The 22,766-nt window shown below is 35.6% G+C and overlaps 1 protein-coding gene across 4 annotated transcripts in view; it reads left to right on the forward strand.

The window, feature by feature from the left end:
- The window catches only part of RB1CC1 (RB1 inducible coiled-coil 1), a 59,703-nt gene that overhangs the window by 31,658 nt on the left and 5,279 nt on the right, over positions 1–22,766 (forward strand). For all 4 annotated transcript variants that reach the window (XM_030494007.1, XM_030494094.1, XM_030494267.1 and 1 more), the window contains 9 exons: positions 395–498; positions 2,983–3,109; positions 9,605–11,520; positions 15,032–15,191; positions 17,363–17,471; positions 17,593–17,833; positions 19,426–19,477; positions 20,784–20,831; positions 21,960–22,018. In XM_030494007.1, the coding sequence (XP_030349867.1) occupies positions 395–498; positions 2,983–3,109; positions 9,605–11,520; positions 15,032–15,191; positions 17,363–17,471; positions 17,593–17,833; positions 19,426–19,477; positions 20,784–20,831; positions 21,960–22,018 (2,816 nt within the window). The remainder of the gene's footprint in view (positions 1–394; positions 499–2,982; positions 3,110–9,604; positions 11,521–15,031; positions 15,192–17,362; positions 17,472–17,592; positions 17,834–19,425; positions 19,478–20,783; positions 20,832–21,959; positions 22,019–22,766) is intronic.

The raw sequence follows: 22,766 nt of genomic DNA on the forward strand, positions 1-22,766 counted from the left end.
GTCACAATAAATAAAGCTTCTGTGCTGTCTCTTATTCCTTAACTTTCAAGTGCACCCTTAATGTTATTATGAAGTGTGGTAGTGGGGAGGAAGTTGGACTACATGATGGTTGTAGTCCCTTCCAGCTGAAATACTCTGTCCATAGTGCCTTGGGCATCAGTAGAATAGAGTTAGTGACTATAAATGTAAATGATTGGGTTTTTAGGATGGTGGGGCCAGACATGGTTCCTTCAAAAAAAGTGTGAAATCTTTTGAGAGAGATATATATTAACCACCAAATTTTAATTTAACCACCAAATTTTCCGTGTTATTAATGAAGCTCTTTTTAATCCTTCCTTAGTCATCTTGATATTATTTACCTTAACAACATGTATATTATTTCTTCTTAATACAGACACGAAAACCTCGCAGATTTGACAGTGAGCTTCCCGATATCTCATTAAGTGACTTGCAGTTTTTGCAGTCTTTTTGTCCTTCAGAAGTACAGCCATTACTCAGGTAAAGCACCTTTTTAAACTTTGTGTGGTACAGACATAGCTTCCCCACTGATAACACTCCCTTCGTTTCCCTCTTCTCTGCACCCCCAAATTAATTATTCCTGAGGAACAGGCAGGAGTATTTTTTGAACTGAAACCATTCTTAAGCAATGGTCTTCACTGATTTAATGCAGATACATATTATCTATATGCTTCATGTATTCAAGATCAGGTAATTTTAACACATGTATTCTGAATCAAGATGTTAAAGATTTTTGGACGTTCCTCTCTGCCTCATAGCTAAAACAAAAAGAAAAAAATTGTCAAATCAGAATTAGATTGATTTTTCCTCCCTCCCCATTTGCTCTTTGTTAAGTGGTATTCTGGAGCAAATAAAATAAATGTCTTTAGCCCAGCATGAGATCAGAGGCATCTCCTATATTCACTTACTGCTTTTTCTCTGACAGGCTGATTTTATGAAAACTGTATTCTCTAAGTGCCTCTGCTGTCTATGAAAGTTCCATCATTTTGAGCATAAGCTCTATTTCCAGGTTTCTTAAGTCCCGACAATGAGGCAGACATACAAATGTACACAGGAAAGCTGTTGTTTTGTCTCTCAGCAACTTGACAGAATTAGTTCCTTACCTAGAACTTGGAGATGTCTTTCTGGAGAAGTTGACTGTTAGAGTGAGCTTTCAAACTCATACATCTTAAACCTGAGCAGTCAGATGGAGAAATGCCAACTAAAATAATGGGCAAGAAATGAGCAGTAGCAAGTTCTGTGTAAGGTTCTCTCTAGGAAGAGATTTGACTGTCATTCTGACCACAATCAGATGCTGCATGTATCCATCATCCTTCTTCTAGAAGGCATCTTCAGATAGAAATTTGCCGAGATTTCTTTTTTTTTTTTAGTGCCAACACCATAGTCCCACAAAGGATGATAAGATAAATCCAAAAGGAGGATGCTCCACTGTCATCTGTGAGGTTCACTGACAGTATCAGCCTGATACTTGTTAATTGATGCTCAGTACAGGAGCTGAGTTCACTGCAGTTTTCACCTGTATTTTGTACTGGTGTTCTTTTTGATTCAGAATTCCTGGCCAGCCTTATGTTATTGCTGCTGGAATAAGTATACAATAAGTATGGTGAGCTTAGTCAGCTTGATAGTGGATTTGATAATGGTACAGCTGATGTACCATTTTCATTTCTCTTGTTATGCTCTTAGGCTTGCTCCTCAGTGATTCTGCAGGAAAAAAGTGAAAGCTGTGGTATCATATTGCTGATTTTTGCCTGACATTTGGGTTTGTGAGAATTTTCATACCTTCCTGGGAAGTGCAGACTGAGTTCAGGAAGAAATTTGCCTTGCTATTTTCAGAAAACCAGTCACTTACCAAACTTAGTTGGTCTGAATTGTAGTGATACATCTTTCCACTTGATGGCAGTAGAGGTAGGATTATGTCGCATTTCTCCTGGTTTCTGAGCTCAGGATTACATTTGGTGGAAATGATGATGACAGTGGTAGACTTGCAATTCGGGTGAGCAAAGCTGTTGTACACCTTGGTAGCGCTGAGGCTCAGAAGAAACTTTAGAGCAGTACTTTTTTTGGTGTTTTTATTTAACATCTAAAGAGCAAGCAATAAGCAAACTGAGACCCAGCACAAAGTCCTTTTCTCTCAGCACTGAACCACTGAGCTTCATAATTAAAATGATGCTTCTGTTTACTTACAGTGCTTCAGTTTTCTGAAATTATATGTTTGAGTGATTATTGAAATCTTAATTCTACAAAAATACACTAGCACCACTTGCCCTATATATTGGATAGAGAATGCAAAATACATTGAAGTATAATCTAGTTTTATTATATTGTTAGTCTAAATGAACTCCTGATTCGTGATTTCAGTGGAGCTACTGCTGAACAAATTAAAAATCCTGGATATATGAACTCTCAAGAAAAATTAAATAAATGTTGCGTTTCCAAAGGTTTAGAAAACTTGCAGTTGAAAGCTCATCTTGCAACACTTGCAATGTGATCACAACACATTAATCAGTCTTTTAATTTATGTTACCTATCATTAAAATAAAATAGTAGAGAATTAATAGCTACTTCAAAGGAAGAGCTGGATTGGAGGGAATCCAAAGGGAGAGAATAGTCATTTGCAAACATAAGTGCTTCAATTACAGATCTAATCACTATCAATTCTTTTCTGTTACTGTAACTCTAGGTACTACTGGTAAATGTTTTCCTCAGAAGGAAAGACTGACATTAGTTTCCTATCACTGTGTTTATCATTATCTACTCTTCAAAAGCTTTCAAGTTCTTAATTTAAAACCCATATACCAGGTAGTCTTAGTGGATTTTCCATGTAAAATAGATGAAATGAAGAAAGTACAAACCTTATACAGAGGGAAGCTTAGCCTTGTTGGAATATACACATAAAAATTTAATATGTTTGAATATTAAACCAACAATGCGGGGAAAAAAAATTAATCTTACTCTGTTTTTAAGGGTTCCCATACTTTGTGACTTTGAACCTCTTCACCAGCATGTACGAGCTCTACATAACCTGGTAAAGGCAGCACAGAGTTTGGATGAAATGTCACAAACTATTACAGACCTGCTGAATGAACAAAAGGTATTTTTGCTTTTCTTTACCAAGAAAAGAGAATATTCTAAGAAAAAGAGTAGAATAATTTTATAGTATTGTTTTATTAACCACTTCAGAAAGAGACTTTGTTTTTCCAGGTGTAAAGATTAGTTGCTCTCATAACTGCATAGTACTCTCCTTTCTAATCGCACTGAGAATTTTGAGCTCTTCAAGCGAGCCTGTCTAGAGAATAGTCAAAACGTATTGAATATTTTCTAGACATTTAACAGATGCTTCCATTCTACAGAAATTGTAGAATTATTCTGTTAATATTTGTTTTCTGCCATTTTGTAAAGCTCCTGTGTGCAGAATGTGTACATTTTGCCTTTGCTGCTGTAGTTTGTGTTTAATGAAGTTGTTACTTCTCTAGGTATTTTGCATTGCTTCTTAAATCCTTTTGGCACAAGCAGTTAAAGAGAATTTAGGGCCTTGGTTGGTTGTCCCCATTAACCATACTGGTGTGTCACCTACTCATTTGTTGCAGTCCTGCTTTTGGGGGAAGGGAAGAAATATGTTGCTGTCTTTTTCTTTGAATATAGAGGGAACAGATGGCAAAAAGATCTCTTCTTAGTTTCACTCTGCCTGTCAAGCAGATTCTTTCCCCTAGAAACTCCTGTTTCTGCTAATCACTTTTGATTGCTTCTGTGCATTCAGCCTCTAACTTCCATAATACACCAAACAGGGTCCTTTTAGCTTCTGACTGTTATCCTGCCCCAGTGAAACTCTGGATGAATTTAGCAATGCTTAAATTTTTTGGGGGAAGTTGACTGCTTCAAATGGGGTTTCTTTAGCAGTTTTGCTATTAAAAAAAAAAAAAAGTCATTTTTATTGGATTCATGTTATCTTTGGTGCAAGTGTTTGCAAGCACATTGCTGAGTAGAAGCATCTTCTACAACTGCCAAGGTTATGGGCATGTTCAGTTTTTAATTGGTGAATTCCCGCTTAAAATGGGTGACATGAAGTTTCCATCTTCTAGGACTTGAACATGATATTTAGTGGAAGTCTTTATGTAAAATATGAGATCTGGGCTGTTCTTTGTTCTGTAACTTAGACAAGGTGTCATTATGTAATTTTTTAGCTCTTTCCTCTTTATGAAGATTCATACGAACAGCCATTAAGACAAGTGTTAGGGCCTGTTTTAGCCAATGGAATGGCTAGGAGTGATATAAATTTTGTGAAATCTGGGAGTTTCTTTGAACATGCTCTTCCAACAGAGCATGCTCTGAAATATAGAAGTTCACATCCAACTTGGAGCATCCCAAAATTTCTCTCATAAGAAACCAGGATAGTTACAAGTGTTCTAACGAATGAATTTTTCACTGGGGCTTGCAGTGTTGGAAGAGTGTGAAATCAAAGGAGTACGTTTTAATTCAAAATAACAATAGAAGAGTAAACGGGAAAGGTGTGCTACTTGTTCAGGTAGTGATGGTTTGCCCTTTTTGGGTCAGGCTTGCTTATGTGAGAAATTTTTATCAGTATCAGAAATTTTATCTGGCTGCACAAAAAAAATGTTTGCCAAATCAGGAGAATCTCTTCATCCCTTTTGCTGCACTTTGGCCGGTTTGGATTCCTGGCTGACACAGAAACGTTAAGTGCTTAGACAGTTTTGTATAATTGTCTCTTTCCTTAGAGTAAATTGCATTGCACAGTCAGAGCCAGGCCATTCATGATGTCATCTTGAAAATGACCATCTCTGTATGTAATTTCAGTGATTCATTTGAACTATTTTTTTGGAATTGAAGCAAATACATCTGTCAGATTTTTCCTCCTCAACAACAGCACTCTTGTTATTACTTAATGAAAGATACTAGGTATTTCTCTGTGTTGTTTTGTTCCACAGATGAGCTAGAATTTTTGAATTAGACTACTTTTGCCTGTGTTCTTTTCTAGTGTAGAATTATTGAAATAATTTGAAGATGTCCTTTTGTTATCCTTAGTAGTGCTGGGAACTTAAAGAATATAATTAGAAGGATGAATAAACATTTAATAATAGTCTTGAAAATGCCTATGGCTTCACACACCTACACATTCTGCTTATGTACTGTGAGATACTGACCCAGCTTGGTGTAGAGTTGGCAATGACTGTGCAGGTGTTTGTTGCTTATAAGCAGAATATTGGCCTTGTACTCCCCCGGGAAGATACGTTTGACCCCAGCCTCCCTTTCCATACAGGTGGCAGCAGAAGCCTGTTTTTTAAAGTTGGACTGGGATAGTTTCCCTGGCTTTGTTGGTAGTGCACCAGTTCAGCTCTGGGTCAGGTGGGGGTTCATCCTACTGTATCAGCCACAGCAGCTGATGTCTTTTGATAGTAGCTTTAGGGCAGGAGAGAAAAGTTGTGGCTGCAGACAAGTGAGTAAAGAGCAAGTCAGAGAGGAGATCCAATCCCTTACTGGGATGTTAGTAGCATTCCTTTTTAAGTGTCCTCCTAACTCTTATTATTTCAGCTTTCAAGTTCCTAGAACATTAATGATGATATGCTTCTCTATCTGATAGCACATTAACTTTTTTAGTATTACATCAGAGTAGTTAAAGAACATTGTTGTGGATTTTTAATTTGTTACTACTTCGAAATGTTTTGTTTTTTCAAGCTTTCTGCTTATTGTACTTTGAAATCTGTTTTCCTTTTTAAAGCTTTCTGCTTATTCTTTGTAATTTAACTGTCTTGCCAAAGATGCACCCTCTTATTTCTGTAATACAGACAAAGTTTAAGCAGATCGATGATTAGGTTAAAGATGTCCAGGAGAAAGTTAAGGTGCCCACAGGAGTTGGGTAAGTTGATTAAGGTGTCTTCTCTGTGGTGGTTAGTAGGTGATTGACATATGGGATCCTTTGGTATTTAAATTTTCTCTTGTAAGAGAAGCTGGCTTTTCAAGTCAGATTATGAACCTGCCATTTGTTCTAGTTGGGTTTGAAATCGAAACGCTGTTATAATCCTTCCAAAATTTGCCCCATTCCCTGTTCATCATAGTAACATAACTAGAACAATAAATATAATCCAGCAGTACTTGAGAACTTAAAAATTAACTCTGCTTCTCTGTCTGTTTTGTGTTTTTTCTGCTCTTGATGACTTTTCCTTCGTCATCACAGGAATTACAGTGTATGACACATGCATACATTGCTGCCTGTAGATTGTAAATAGACTAGATGGCAGGCACCAGTTTCTCGGGGATAGGCAGCAGTATACACAGTCTTCCATATGGTCTCAGCTACTCAAAACGTGAGATTTAACTCTTCACTAGGTAGTAATATGGTATTCTAACTAGAGACTCAGCTCTCAGCAGCCACTGCAGAGGCATGGAATTTGTTACAGCCCCAGGTCATAAGGAAACCAAGCTCAGTAGTGTGTTGCTCCACAGAGTGACAATTTTTTGGGTTTTGTTTTTTTTTTTCTTCATGCTATATCCTTACTCTTTACCTTCTAGAATGATTCTGCAGGGGTGCCAAAAGTAGATACTGTCTTTCCTTTGCATGTGACTTTCTGTAGGGCCTTCTAATATTTAAAGTCTTTGAAGTGCTTTTTTAGTATGTGCTTACTGACATCTGTGATGCTAGGTTTCATTACTGTTAAAGCTCTGGTTTGTCAGTGTTAAGTGCTTGTCACTTTAAACATATGGTTTGAATCCAGGCATGTATGAGCATATACAGTATCCTTCAATATTTGTTTTTCTAAGTTTTCTTAGATAAACAGCATGAAATTAAACTCAAAGGAAATGCTTAAACCTGGACTAATAGTACCTTTAACAAAAGGAGCATTTCCCTTTGTCTCATGGCCTCTGTTAATTTTTGATAAATAAATACAATGCTTTGTATATAATGAACGTAAGTTTTTTGCAGTGGGTTTTCATAACTGAGTTTCAAAATATTTGTATGATTTACTTGCAAATAGATGCAAAGTGGAATGCTAATGAAAGTGAGGTGTAAATGCATCTCTGTTAAGTAGATGAGTGTCAGAGCTGGAAATAGTCTTCCTAAATCTCAGTTCAGAATTCAGTTATTCACACCAATATCCATTAAGAGAACATTTACATGGTATGGAGAAGAATAGGGTCCCTTTTTGGGTAGCAGCCATTTGTAAAAGACTGAGAAAACAAAAACCAGCTATTTATACATTATCAGCCTGATATCTGTCACTTCTGGATTTTTTGGAGTTCTGTCGCTGACCATTTATTGCCCAGCTCCACTAACTGTCACTAAACAAGTAGCTGAGTTCAGCTGATGGCATACGTTTCTTCAGTGAAAACTAATATACTAAAGAACACCTGACACGCAAATGTATGGAGACAGCGTGGATGGTTTGCAAAAGAGGTGTGAGCAGGATTATGAGGATTATCAGCTGGAGGCAGTCTTGGCTTTTTGGAGAAGAGCACCATTCTGAAAGATCTGCAGCACTTTGAGACTGAACATCTTATGGGAATCTTTTGCTGCCAGCATTCCTATGAGTCATTAGGACAGTTTCTTTTCAAGATGGTCACATTACTCAGATGAATAAGATCAAGTCCTTCAAGGATGAAAGATGGAAAAGCAAGGTAACGGTTAGGCTGTGGTGTTACAGACAATCCATCAGAGGTCTTTCAGAACACTAATCTGTTCAAAAAAATCAGCATCTCCTCCAGTTTGTGATCCTGATCATGTTGCTCATATGTTTTCATCCTACATGTCACAGATTGTCTCCTTATGTATTTTAACTATGTAATTTGCACGGTAATTTTCTTAGGAAAAATTGCTTTGCTATCCATCCTGATACAAAACTGTTCAGGAATGCATCCTTGATGGATACTGAGCCTGTACATTGGTTTTTGGCTTGCACTGGATGTGTTCTGCACTTGCTGAAGCTTAAGGTTTATATTTTTGTTCCAGGAATTTGTTCAATCTAATGTTGGCATTAGGACTTCTATCTTCCTACTGTTTTTAATAGTTGATAGTATAAGATACTACAGGTTGAGCATTTGTTCCTAGTTCTGGTAGATGTGAAGATAGTAAAGGAAGAGGACTTTAATACACACTTCACTCAGTTTGTCAATCAAAGCTTACAAGCAGTAAATTTATTATGTTAAACTATTAGATAATAGAGATAAGAAAATCTGTCACTGAAGTGTAATGTTTTAGATACATTGTACTGTAAGTTAAATTGAGTTTGTCACATAGAAAAAGCCTGAAAATCACAGAACACACTGTCTCAAAGGCCTTGCTGAGATAGATCGATTATTTTCTTAAAATATATCAAAATGGTGCTTTACTGAATTTCAGGTGCATAGAAATAAGTGCACGTAGCTTATTCTGCAATTACAACTATTACAGCTATGATAAATCAAATTTCAGCTGAATTCACTTAAAGTATATTTTCCATGGCAGTATAGAAAAATATGATGCCTTTGAAATAGCAAAGATTGCTTTTCAAACACTGTGTATGAATTTACACTTTACAGCAGAGTATGCATTGGCACTTGAGGTCTTGCTTTATAATTCATATAGTAATGAACAAGAACAGGTGATAATGAAATTTAAACATGTTATCTAATCATGATTAATGAAAATTGATTTAAAGGTAAGTTTTTATCCTTTTAAGAATTAAAAACACTGCAATTGATGAGAATTAATTGGGGACAGTTCCATGAAGGCAGAGAAGCTTTACTTAATCTTTGTATTTGTTTGTAAGCTGCTGTTACTCATGAATGATTATGGTTTGCTATTCTAACCATTAGCTTTTCAGGTGAATATTTTGAAGGATCTGTTGCTACAGAATCAGGCTTGGTGGTATCCAAGGTCTAGAAGCAAAATGTCAAAAATTGGGAGCAATGGGAGTGGCAAGGAGAAAGCAAAAAATCCACTCAGTCTGTGATGTCTTGCATTCTGAAAAGTCAGAATGTTGCTTTTAATTAGAATGTGCCCTTAGTACTAATCTGTAATACAGACTCTTACAAGCAGAAGAATTCTCATGCATGGTTTTGGTGCATTAGTAGACAACAGTTTTGTTGTAGCAAAGGTTCTTGTAATCCTTCTTAATTTAGTATATTAATAGTGACTGGATTACACTGATTTCTAGTACCAGCATTAACAACAATAAAATCAAATTAATAACAAAATTATTAGGAAAACTGAAATCAATAGCCTGTTAGGAAACAAAGCCTAATTCTGAGTGGTTACTTCAGGGTTGGTTTGTTTTTTTTTTTGGTTGGTATCCTAGACCTACATTTCAAGCCATTTCAAATACGATTATACGTGGTCTATGTAGAACTTTTGGACAGATGAACATTTAATAACTATGTATTTAAAAATTATGCTTTTTTTTAAATGTACTGGAAAATCTCTCTGAATTTCTGCCATTTTAACTTAAATTTTAGTTGTACTTATTTTGTACTGTTAAGGTTAAGAAGGCTGACTTTCTAAGTTCTTGTTTTGCCTGGTAATTTTTAATAATTAAAAATACTAGCAGTTTTGCCTATCACTCTGTTAACTGTTTGTTTCATATATTATAACTTGTAGGCCTCCAATAGCCAAGCATCACCACAATCTGCTGCCACACCAAGGATGGAAAGTACAACAGGAACTGCAATTGCTACCTCTTCAAGAACTCCTCCATCACTCAGTCTTCAGGGTCCCCTGTGTCCTCCTGTGTGTCCCCCAGCTCCATTAGAAGACTTGTCTCCTGACAGCATTGATGCGCATACATTTGATTTTGAAACTATAGCCCATCCAAACTTGGAGCAGGCTCTTAAGCAAGGATCATTAGACTTGGATTCATTAGCAGAAAGTCCAGAATCTGACTTCATGTCAGCAGTAAATGAATTTGTAATAGAAGAAAATCCAGTATCTCCTAACGTAATAAGTGATCCCCAAAGTCCAGAAATGATGGTGGAATCTCTTTATTCTTCAGTTATCAATGCAATAGACAGTAGACGTATGCAAGATACAAGTTCTGGAGTAAAGGATGTTTCAGCAGAAAATGCATCTCTCAGTGTTTGCATGGAGAAGTGTAGGGTTATTGCCCAAGATTCAAAGGTACATTTAAGAGGTATAAAAGAAGATCTTTGCCACTTTAGAACACTCGTACAAAGAGAACAGTGTGACTTTTCTAATTCTTTAAAATGCACTTCATTAGAAATAGTAAATACTATTGAGAAGGTAAAACTCTCACTTGAAAAAACACTAAAAGATAAACATCAAAAAGAATTACAGTCTTTGAAAACTGAATATGAAACTAAAATTAATAAATTATTGGAGGATGGTGAAGAAAATGAAAAGAAGATTAAAAAGTTAAAAGGTGACTTACTAGGCCTTGAGGAAGTTATTCAGAATAAGAATGATGAATTTGCAATGGTGAAAAATGAGAAAGAAGCTGTAGTTTGCCTTCAGAATGAGAAAGACCAGAAATTACTGGAATTGGAATGCCAAATGGAGACACAAAATTGTGAAATTAAGGAACTGAGACAGTCACGTGAGATAGTACTTGAAGACTTGAAAAAACTTCATGTTGAAAACAGTGAAAAACTACAACTCCTGAGGGCAGAACTTGAGAGCTTAGAGCAAAGCCATTTAAAAGAACTGGAAAGCAACCTACAAGCCAGGCATTTACAGGAATTTGAGAAAATGCTAGCTGAGCACAAGGACTGTTTAGATAAACTAAAAAAAGAGAATCAGCATAGACTTGAACAAATGCAGGAATCTCATGCAATAGTTGTGCAAGAGAAACAACAACAAGTCGAAGAGTTGCAACTCAAGGTTTCAGATCTGTCCGATTTGAGGTGCAAATTAGAAGTTGAACTTGCCCTGAAAGAGGCAGAAACTGATGAAATGAAGCTTCTGTTGGAAGAAAGCAGAAACCAGCAACAAGAGACATTAAAATCTCAGATTGATAAGGAAACCGAAAGCTTAAAAAAGGAGATAGATAAATTAAACCACAAAATACAAATTAGTAGTGATGAGTATCAAGTGGGCTTGTCGGAACTAAGGACTCTGATGACAATTGAGAAAGACCAGTGCATTTCTGAGCTAGTCGACAGATACGAAGAAGAATCCAATTTGCTTAGAACTGAACTAAATAAAGTAACACTTCTTCATCAGAAAACTTCTGAGGCAGAAAAAAGACTTTCAGAGCAAATAACAGAACTACAAAGTAAGTTAGAGTTGGAAGTGAATGCCCTAGAAAAGGAAAAAACAGAAAAATTGTCGCTCTGTGAGCAGCAGGAAAAATATGAAGCTATTATCCATAAGCTTAAGGAAGAGAAAGAACTGTTAGTATCTAACCAAGAACAAGACAGGCAGTTGCTCATTCAGAAGCTCAATTGTGAAAAAGAGGATGCAGTACAAACTGCTTGTAAAGAGTTTGAATTACAGAGGGAAGCTGCTGAAAAAGGGCTTTTGGAAAAAATACAGCAACTTGAGATGCAAGTAAATCGGAGGTACTGTAAGAAGTTACTGTATTTTCCTAGTATTTTAAAGTAATTAACATGATATATTCATGATACACAGGAATTTTACTTATTGCAGTGAATTTGTAATAGTGTTTATTGGGTTGGTTTCTATATTTCAAGTTACTTCTGTTTTATCGGTAATGATATTCGTTCTCTGTAGTTAATCTGAAAGGCTGTAAAATATATTATACAATATTATTTACAGTGTTCCCACAGTAGCATGTTGCTTGAAATTCCGATTTTGATGGTCTGAGCCTCTCTCCCCTTTCCCACCCTTTGCTCTGGCATTAGCACTGTATAAGCGTGCAGTGGCTAGCTTTTAGGGTGATAACTTTCTTTTATTGGCTAACTATATACTCTTGTTGGAGGAAAATGGTGGCATGAAAAAGCATGGGGGAATATGGATTTGATGACCAAGAGCTGTCCCATGGCCTCCTGGACTTCCATTGACTTTAGCTGCAACGGTTATGTATTTCAGGGTCCTCAGTTTGAGCTTTATAATGAAATGCACTTGGGCAGCATCATTTTAAAGCACATTCTAACATCGTTGTTTTTCATTGTTAATTTCTGCAGTGATTTTTCATTTAAAAAAAAAAAAAAGAAAATCCGTTGCCATAAATGCCTAGAATTATGTTCTTACTCTTTCATGGTCTTCTGGAATAGAAATAGAATTTTTCTATGTGACTACTGCTTAGAAACAATATTCTGTTCTTCTAATGGGAAGGAGCAAAGAGGATAGAACTTGTTTCTAAATAGAGCAGGTTTTTTCTAGGTATTACAATATATCAAGTATGTGAAACGGGAAAAGACCAATAAAATGGACAGAATGGGCATGAAAGCCAGAAGAGTGCTGCAGAACATACAGACTTAAGTTAGTATTTAACTTTCGCAAGAAGAGTCCAGAATGTACGCACAGTTCAGTTACATAGTGCCAGGGAAATCTGAATATCCGCTTCACTTGAATTATCTACTTCAGTCCCATTACCTCCGAATTTTGATATGTGACCATATCCATCATGAAATGATGTTGTGTCATGTCTGTTTTGTATGTCAGTGTATGAAAGAACTCATCAAGATAATATTATGTTTTCTGAATGAACATTGGGATATAATGAAATTAAAAACTGCCCTTGGACAAAACATCCTCTTAATGAAATATGGAGAAATGAGGCAAAAAAGGATATACTCTATGTTCTTTTCCTTTTATATGTATTAATGCACTGTAGAAGTTGAAAAAACTTTACTCAACAGGAAAAAGATATATTTGTGTCATCAGACTTTCTAAAAATTCGCTGTCTACACCTAAATTTGAACAACTTCTGAGCACAGCTGTGTATATTCTTATACAAACTGGATAAACCAGATAATATTTCTTTGAAACACATTGCTATCTGCTTCAGTCTAAAGAAGTGTTACTAGTCTGTTAAGAGTTCTGTCAAGCAATTTTCAGTGTGACCTTAAAAGTATGTATTGCCTCCTAAGGCTCCTCTTGATGCCTTTAATCTGCTGTTAGGTTTTTTTAGGAATAAAGACATGCTGCGTGTTATCTCCAGAAGTGATACATGCTAAGTGAAACTGTCCTAATATTTCAAAGTCACTGTCTAATTGTTTGGTTTTTGAGTTCCTAAAACCCCAGGCTATGTCAGTAATTCGATTTGACTTGTTATCCTCACTGAGTCATTGTTTAGCAGTTAACTTGTAATGGTAGAAACCAATTTTTAGTTGGCATGTGCTATATGCTTGTCAGATAAATGTCCTTTCCTGCAAAAGCAATGTTATATTACCTGCCTGGAAGGCACGGACAGGAACATGAATTGTTAAATTTGACCTGAGTGTTGCACTGGTATTAGGAATCTAGTTTTCGAGCTTACATGAAAACTAACAAACATATTTAGAAGTGGCAAAGAAATGTTTGTGACCCATGCATTACCAACATATTAAACCTAATGTGTTTTGGTTATAATGTGCCTGAAATTTGGGTCATCGTGATCAGGAAGGAGTAAAACTACAAGGCATTTGTAACTCTCCTGTTTAATCTTTCTACTGTATGTAGAAAGATGAATCTAAACACACAATTTCTTTAATGACTTTCATTGTTAAGCAGTTTGCTGGTTAGTTAAAAGATGTATAACATTGTTAAGAATGTTAAGCATAAGAATAGGAAGCCTGACTGCTTTGAAAACTGAATTACAGCTTGGGCATTTTCTAGCCTTGGTATTGTCCAGCCACTTCTATCAGACTGCCATCAGTAGTGAAGCTTCTCTGGAGAGCATGTGCTCTCTCTCATAGCTAGCCCTAATTTAGAAATAAGTTGCTGTTGAATCCAGCACAAAAATGCTTTCTCAATAGCACAAAAAAGATTTGCCTGGGTGTCTCATGACTTCCTTTGTTCTTTGTTTATTTTACTTCTGATTTCTGGAATGTCAAAGGTTGTTTAGCCAGTGTGTATACTTCAGTTGGCTTTCAGTGCTCTTTTATTTACAACTTTGTATGGACTTTTTGAATGCTTAGCTACTGCGTAAGAGTTTGTATCATCAGTATATGCCCATGTGGGTTGTGTTAGTGGTAGTGTTGCTAAACACATCCTTTGTCATATTAGAGTAGTGCAGTGTTTACTTGCAAAGGAACCCCAATCTCTGAAGGAATGTGCTTTTGGAATCTCAAATACAATCAAAAAAGTTAGGCATTGTCACTGTTGCCATAGTTGTCAACACCTTTGCAGATTAAACCCAGTACCTGATACAGTGGCGAGGTTTAAAAAGTGGTAATGTGCTAACATCCTTTGCAGAATAGCAGTATCCTTTATTCAGCTGTCATTTGCAAACAGACAGTAGACCAGGCAACCTGTTTAGGAGGCAAATGGTACCTGCTTTGGTTTAGTGCAGCTAACAACTTTGGGTTTATGGTGATATATTAACTTGGCATTTGGATAACCTGCAATAATATGAGTGATTTTTGTTGATTGTAAAGTAAGGAGCAGGCATACCACTTCTATGTACTTCCCAGATGTTGATGCTTTCCTTTCTTTATAATCATTATTACTGTCCTCCAGATTCTGCAACCCAGAATTTTCACCTCTGGATTCCTTAGGATCTGGGTTATTGCTGAATGGCTTTAATTATGGGCTAGTTCTGAAGGCTTTGCAGTTTGACATACTAAGAATTTACAAGGAGTTGATTGTCATTGTTCCTCTTTTTACCTCTTTCCACGCCTTCTGGTATGCTAGAAAAGTGCACACAAAAACCTCCTGCCCCAACAAAACTTCAGAATTGGAGCCAATGTAGTACACTAAAAACCAGAATGCTTGAGAGTAAGAACTTGGTGGGGTGTTTACGATTAAAAAGTAGAATTGAAGATTGGTAGTGACTTAATAAAGAATACAGTATTTATTAAATATCTCAGAAAAAAGAAGTCTCAAACTTCCGATTTTTGTTTGCTTATTTCATGTATTCTGGGACTCTGTATATGCAAATTTAAAGCCTACTCATTTTCTTTTAAGTCCTCCAACTGAATCATCTGCTGAATCGAGCTTGGTTGCTGAACTTAAAGAGAAGCTTCAGGAAGAAAAAATGAAGTTCCTAGAGCAACTTGAAGAACAAGAGAAAAGAAAGAATGAAGAAATGCAGAATATCAGAATATCACTCACTGCAGAACAGCAGGTAAAGCTGATTCTTTTTTATTACTTTTGCTCCCATGACAGTTACGTGTTCTGCTGTTTTGACGTAATGGAGTGAAGGGCTTTTTTGGTGTTTTTGCTATGTAACTCTTAAACATTCTAAATTTGTTCTGTTATCTGCAGCCAATATCCCATGTGTTAATAGAATCCAACACTTAAGCATTAGGAAAGAAGAAAAATAAGAAAGCCAACACCACACCACACAAACAAACACAAAACCACAAACCAACCAGCCAAGACAAACGCCACCTTAAATATCTGTGAACTGGGCAATCTAGATTCAATTTTTGTTATTTTGTGACTTCTTCTGCTTAAGGTGTTAAACTAGTGCTGTAAGTTTTTATCCATTTATCTCTTGAACTCCAGAAAGATACCAGTTAAGTATAGCTTAATTCATCAACACAAAGTTTGTGGACAACACCAAATTAATTATTTGAAATATTTATTGATTTGGAATGCTACTTAATAGCTGTATAATTTTATTAGCCTGGGAGGTGGTGTTTGAGGTTCAAAGAAATTTACTTAATAAACTTAGAAACACTGTGTACTCCACACCTTGATACAAAACCATATTGTACTGTATTAATAATTATATCTGTATCCACACTTTTTTTTTTTCTTTTGAAACATCTTGAATCTAGTATTTTGTAAATGAAGCTTCAGTTCTTAAATTAAATCTGTTAGCAACAGCTATTACCTACGGCTTTGTTGCATTTAAACACTAAGACGGATTTTCTGGTTTAAGCACCTCTACTTACTTTAGCTATGGTAGGATCAAATAAGGACAAAGAGACAGTGTATCAATCAGCCAGTTTAGTGAGTGAATGCTATGAATCACTTGGTACAGAGAACAGAAAATTTCAGACAGTTATAAAGAAATGAATGGGTTTTAATTTTTTTGGACTGCAGACATTAACACTGAAGTGAGCCTTACATAGCAAATTTAATAGGAATACTTCATAGATTTCGTTGGTAGTCATAAGACATTTTTTTCTCAGAATATTCTTTAATATGCCGTTTTCCTCACTATCTGATAAAATTCTTAATTTGTGCAGCAGTGTGGAAGAGAAGATTCTAAGGCATTAACAGCAAATCACAGGGAAAGATGAAACCTTTGGGGGGGGGAGAGGGGGGGAACCCAACCCTTAAAACTGTAAAAATGTTTTTTCAGTCAGTGCTGAAAGCTTACTGGACTGACTCTGTTGGTCACTGAATATTCTGGGTATTTACCCTCACTTTTGATGCTGTTTTGATGTTATTTATGCTTGTGGTGTGTGTTAGTTTTGTTATGCAGACATATACCAAAGGATGCTGTGCACTATGTAAGTTGTGCGGCCTGCCAAATAGCTTTCATTTCAAAACTGAGAGTCGATAGGCATAGATCAAGACAATCTTAAAATTTACAAAAAAAAAAAAAAAAGCGAAATTGTAATTTAAAATATCCTTTTAATATATAGTTGTTGGTAGCTTTTGTCTGTCTCTTCAGCACAACCTTAAGAGTAGAAGGGATGAAGGAATGATGGGTTAGTAGAAGAATTGAAAAAGCAGAAAGATTTGTCACAATGATACCGAAGGATATGCCTGCCTTTTTTTATGTTCACTTAGGCTATTAGCAGGATTCCTGTATGGCTTCTGCATTAATTAATTGTTCGCTGAGGAATTAATACATGACTTGAAATGTATTTTAAATTCAAATTCTAGTATGTTATTCTAGTTTACTTATATTTATTACGTGTAACATACCTTGATGCAGTGTAGCTTTGTCTTAATCTTTTTAAATCCTTAAAGTAGCTCTTTTTAATATAAGATGTGCAACTGTCATTAATGGGAATATAAAGTGTTATGTTTAAAAAAAAAACAAACAACTTTACAAATTATTTTTTAATGATGATTTCTTTATAATTAGGGCTTGGGGGAACCAGTTGGATAAAAATAATTTAAAAAAAATGGTACAGAGACAACTCAAAACGAAATGTACAGGCATGTTGTCTCTTTACCAGAGTAATATGTAAACAAGTTTAATTCGTTGTTTAGTTACAATTCAGGAAACTGAAATGGGTGATATCTTTTTTACTTTCTTGTTCTAGTGATATATTTTGCATTACATTTGTACAGGACATTTCTTATTTCAGTAATACTTCTTTCTGTTTTCAGACCAACTTCAACACCGTTCTGGCAAGAGAGAAAATGAAAAAAGAAAACATAATTAATGATCTTAGTGATAAATTAAAAGTGCTTACACAACAGCAAGAAAAAGATAAGGGTAAGCAAAGTTCTGAAGAAGTATTAATCTTTTTCTAATAGGACAATTCCATTCACTACAGCTTGGTTGTGATCCTTAGTGCTGCTGTTATTAAAAGAATTTCTATTAACTTGTGTCATAGATTTGATTGAAACACTTTCTGAAGATCGAGCTCGCTTACTTGAAGAGAAGAAAAAGCTTGAAGAAGAAGTTAATAAACTGAGAAGTAGTAATTTTTCTCCATCAACTTACTCAGCGGCAGCTTCAGAACCTTGTGGAGCCTGCGCAGCTGATACTCCCACTGACACTGACAGATTGGTTTCTGACATTGCAGCTGAAGGGAGAATGGACTCCACAATGGAAACCAGTATGATGGCTGTACAGTAAGTATGGGGCATTGTAGCAGAAATACACAAAGCATGGTCTTGTTCTTTAAATGTGTGCTGTTGGGTGTTGTGAAGTACAAGTGAGCATGTGTAATACTTCTCTGCTTTTGTTCTTGCTAAAAATATTCTTTTAAATGTACACGTGCAATTGTGGTGTCAGAATCACCAGAAACATGGTTTTGATGACTCTAGAAGTATGCAACTTAAAGGTGAAACTTGGCCCCACAATTAATTATGAGATGAAAAAAGAGACCTGAGTATATGAAATGTAAGTCAAATAGGAGAAAAACTATTATAATAGTGAATGAGCTGGTTATCTGCATGTTATTGGCGTATCTTTTGGACAGTGGCTGGCTCTCATTTAAAAACAAACTTTATGATTGTTTGTGTACATGTCTGTTGTAAGGTAGCATAATGACATTTCTTGATGAAGGGGAAGGGTCAATAGTATGCTTGGTAGAAATTAGGCTGAATCCTCATGATTCCAAACAAGCAATGAGACTCAGGCTGATTAAGTGGCCTTGGTAGATTTGGGCTTGTTGTTATTGGAGAGAAGGACAGGTATTCAGCATCTTTTTGTATAACTTCTAAATCATCAGTAGTCAGCTGTGATATACTGCTGACTTACTGGAAGGCAGTAGTGGCATTGGGGAAAAAACTTTGCAATGATCTAAACCCTTACTTGAGCAAAAGAGCTGGGGCAAACAATTTGTCTTCTTCAAACTGTATGGTTCACTTAAGACTGGATCATTTGTGTCTGAGTCTGGTTTATAATCTGGATTTACAACAGATTCAAATAACTATTGATATATATAAGTGCTTATCACACTTTTGTGTGGAGGTTTAATTAGGCAGGGCTTAATTTGCAGATAGGTGTCTGAAGCTGTACTTGAAATACTGAGGTGATTATAGAGATCAGAGGGAACTTAGAGGTTTTTTTGCAGTCATCAACTTTGCTATGTTCTCTATTTTGGGTGCCCTAACATAGCAGTGCACTTTGCTATTGGCATATCACGCTTTGCCTAGTAAGTTAAGAGTCTACATGTAAAGCTAGCAGACTGTGATCTGGTCATAATACATGTCTGTGAAGTCTTCTGGATTTAAATAATCCTGACTGGTATAAAGTTGTCCTCTTGATTGTTGTCAGGAGTCTAGCCTACTGCAGATGTATTGTCTGATTTTTTCAATATTGACTTCCATGAAAATGTACATCAAATTCGGAGCTTTGTTTCTTAATTTAAATGTACCTAAAGGTATTGTGTGAAGATTTTTGAATACTAAGGAGTGGTGCTCCAAGAAAAAGTATTATGGTGATGCATGCAGAAATCCTAATTTTATTTTTTTTTTCCAATTTTCTTAACATTTACATTACATTACATACATTGAAACATTGTAAAACATTGATGTCTTACGTCCTGATGTTTGGAAAATAATGCAAAACATGCAGAAAAATCTCCCGAAACCTGCTAGAAATGTTGATACTGGTTCTTAAGGCACAATAAGTGAAGATGGTAGGGGTGAGAAAGATAATTTTTTATCATGAAAAAAAAAAAAATTCTAACCTGTACATTTTATTCTTTCTTTTTTAGTGAAAATGTCCATATGTCTGAAGAAAAACAGAGGATAATGTTGTTAGAAAGAGTGAGTAGATTGTGAAGTTAAGCATTACAACTAAGTACTTATGTATGTGTGAAGTTGTGCTGTGATTGGTCATACTCTGCGATATAGTATCTGCAGGTCTTATAAACGTAATTTCAGAGGATGGTTTTTCATTGTACTTGTTTCAGATCAGTATAATTCACCGAAGTAATTCAAAATAATTATTAATACATTATACTTACACTTGGCCTAGCTTAAAGTTTGTTTATTCTGTTTAAGTAGGCTTCAGTAGGGGTGAGTCAGGTGTAATATTTCTTCTTAGGAGTGACAGGTCAGTGATCTAGGGAATTTCTATGGCAAAAAAAGTTTTGATTACTTTTTCAAATTAAAGCATCCAAAGCACCTGTGGGAATGAAGGTTGATTTACCTGTTTTTCTTGGAAATAGGTAAATTCTCCTCTTAGGCTTAGATAACTTTAATTCACCTGGGGTGCATTATAATCTTGACCGTATTGTTTCTGTAAAAACTGGAATACCACTTGTTATGAATGTGCTAAAAATTACAATTTTCTCAAATTGCTATGCTTCTACAGGCTAGAATTGTAAGTTTCTACCTTTCTGCCCCTGCTTCTCCCAAATACATACCTAAATTTTCACTTCCATTTTGAGCATAGCTTTCAATGTACACTGAGTATTTGAACCTTTTTGAAATAAAACTGTTATTCTCGGTAAAAGGTGAAATTAATTCTTAGTAGCTACATTGGAATCTTTCAGATTCTAGTAACTTTTAACTATCCATTTGTATCTAATTCAATTCCATTTTCTTGCCCTTTCAGAGCTGACCTTAAAAAAAAAAAAAAATTAAGTGTCCATAGCTTTTAGTTTTCTAAGATCACTTAGACTAAAGTCTGTGATCAGTTAGAGAACATGAACGTTTTCTGTTAATGGATTGTGGCACTGCGTGATGCAAGTAGCTAGATGTCACTGAGTAGAAGCTCTTATGTGCTTTATTCTGTCATCTACTTACAAAGGATTTGTTACAGAGCTATAAAATAGTAATGTATTACATTTCTTTTGCTGTACAATCAGTAAAATGTTTTCCTAACTTAGGGAGAGTGTGAAGCTAAGCATAACAGCAGTGGGGTTTGTAGCACTGTGGTAATTGCTAGACTTCAAATTTTTTTTAACATGTCTTTTTTCAAAAGATGTTTTGAAACTGTTTGAGAACTGAAAGCTGTAGTAAGTACATATATTGTATAAGTAGCCTGGCTCTTGTCATATCAAAACATTTTTTAAAATGTTTATACGGTGTAAGGTGTATTAGTTAATCAGATAAGATTTTCTTTCAGACTTTACAGTTGAAAGAAGAGGAAAATAAGAGATTAAATCAAAGATTGGTAAGTACTTGTGCAATGCATGTTTTAAGTGGCACGAGAAGAATAAAAGCTTACAAAGACAGGCTAATACTGTTTCTGGGGAAGTTGGTCGGAGGGAGGACTGGCAGTAGGAAATATGTTCTAGGTAACATTATTTGAGTTACAGCTGAAAAAACTGTGCTAAATTTCAAGTACGAGTAATCCAGGCTTGAATAGCATGTGTAAGCAGTCCAGTAAGTAGGAAACTACAGAACTACACCACCTTTTCTCTAGTCAGAGTTTCTACAGGGCAATTATAAATTGCCTTCTGTAAGGATGTTACCAAAGGTAATGAAATAGATAGATTTACATAAGATCAGCTTCACTACCTACTTGCCTGTCAGTAGGCTATGTATCATCCCTTTGTAGATACAAAGTAGCATTACCTATTTTCATTTCTTAACACAGTTACTGTATGTACAGTTACATTCATTTTTAAATCTAGTTTATCCTACTGAAGTTGGCTTATATGTCAGTATTAATTAATTGAAGCACATTTAAAGGCAAATATCATGCATATAGGAGATGATGATAATGTCCAAAACCTTACATAATTGACCTTTTGTTTGGTCTTAGTAAATTTGACTCTAATTTTATTCCAGGAAGTGCTGTTCTGTCTGTTACAGTAAACTTGGATTATATGACAGTCCTTAGTAAAACTGAGAGACCATATTCAGTTCAGTTGCAATTAACATGTTTAACCTCCACTGTTTTACCATCAGCCTTCTTTAGAATGCCAGTGGCCTCTGTGTTACAGTGCACAGCTATATCACGGGTCTCACGTACGCTCAGAACAAGGCACTGATTTGGAAAGCACTCCTCAGTTTTAAATAATGAGGAAGAAGTGGGTTGTATAATAAAATTCGTAATCAAAGGTAGCTTTTTATGAAAAAAAAATCACAAAAACAGCAACAAAGAATCAGTACCTAAACTGCAAATAAACAGCCAAACCTGGTACAGAGCAGGGTGACAGAAAGGTATGCTGTTTTCTGGAGTGAATATAAGATCTGCAAGAATAGACACTGTTTGAAATCAGTAATAAATTATTTATCTTAACCATATTGTTACCTGCAATGTAAATTTCATCATAGCTTTTCTCTTTTTTTATAGATGTCCCAGAGTATGTCATCAGTATCCTCAAGACATTCTGAAAAAATAGCAATTAGAGAGTAAGTGCATGTTAATTTTCATATAAACTGATAGATATGCCTTCAGTAATAAATATGTAGTTACGAATGTCACAATTCTGCTGGTCTTGCTCTGTGGTGAAAAGATACATAGGTCATGTCTATAGTTTAGCCGTCAGTTATTGGACCACCCCAGTTGGGCATAAATCAAATTTTATTCTGTATGTCGGTGGTTTTCATGAATTTTGTGCCTTTCTTTACATGGTTCATAAAGATGATGCCTCATGGGATTTTTAGAATCCTCACACACTTGTCTTTTAGATTGCTTTCTGTTTATCTGTGCCTTCTTGAAATCGTGCTAAGAAAAAGTAGAAGGAATCCTGTTCACCCTGAATATATGTAGTGCTCCATTATATTTCAAAAGAAGTTTCATTATCTTGAAGTCTTCAGAATTTTTGGCTTAATGGTTTCTGAATTACACCAGGTTGCATTTTCTATTGTAACAAGGTCAGTATGTGCAGAGTCACTTCTCCTGTGAGCATTTGAACATTCTGGCAACTCTCTTGGTAGTCTTTGGTGAGGAAAATGTCATGAAAGAGTTATTCATCTGTCCAATAGTCATGTCTTTATCTAAGTCAGTACAGTCTGTCATCATAATAAGTCCAGGCAGAAAAACTTAGAGTATTGTGTATTTAATCTGAAAGTGAGCTTTAAAGCAGATGAGCTAAATTTCTCTCTAAATTTACGTTTTTATGTATCTGCAGTTTACTTTTATGGAGCTTTCCCCTCT

Source organism: Strigops habroptila, chromosome 1 (assembly GCF_004027225.2).
Source record: "Strigops habroptila isolate Jane chromosome 1, bStrHab1.2.pri, whole genome shotgun sequence".
Classification (NCBI taxonomy): Eukaryota; Metazoa; Chordata; class Aves; order Psittaciformes; family Psittacidae; genus Strigops; species Strigops habroptila.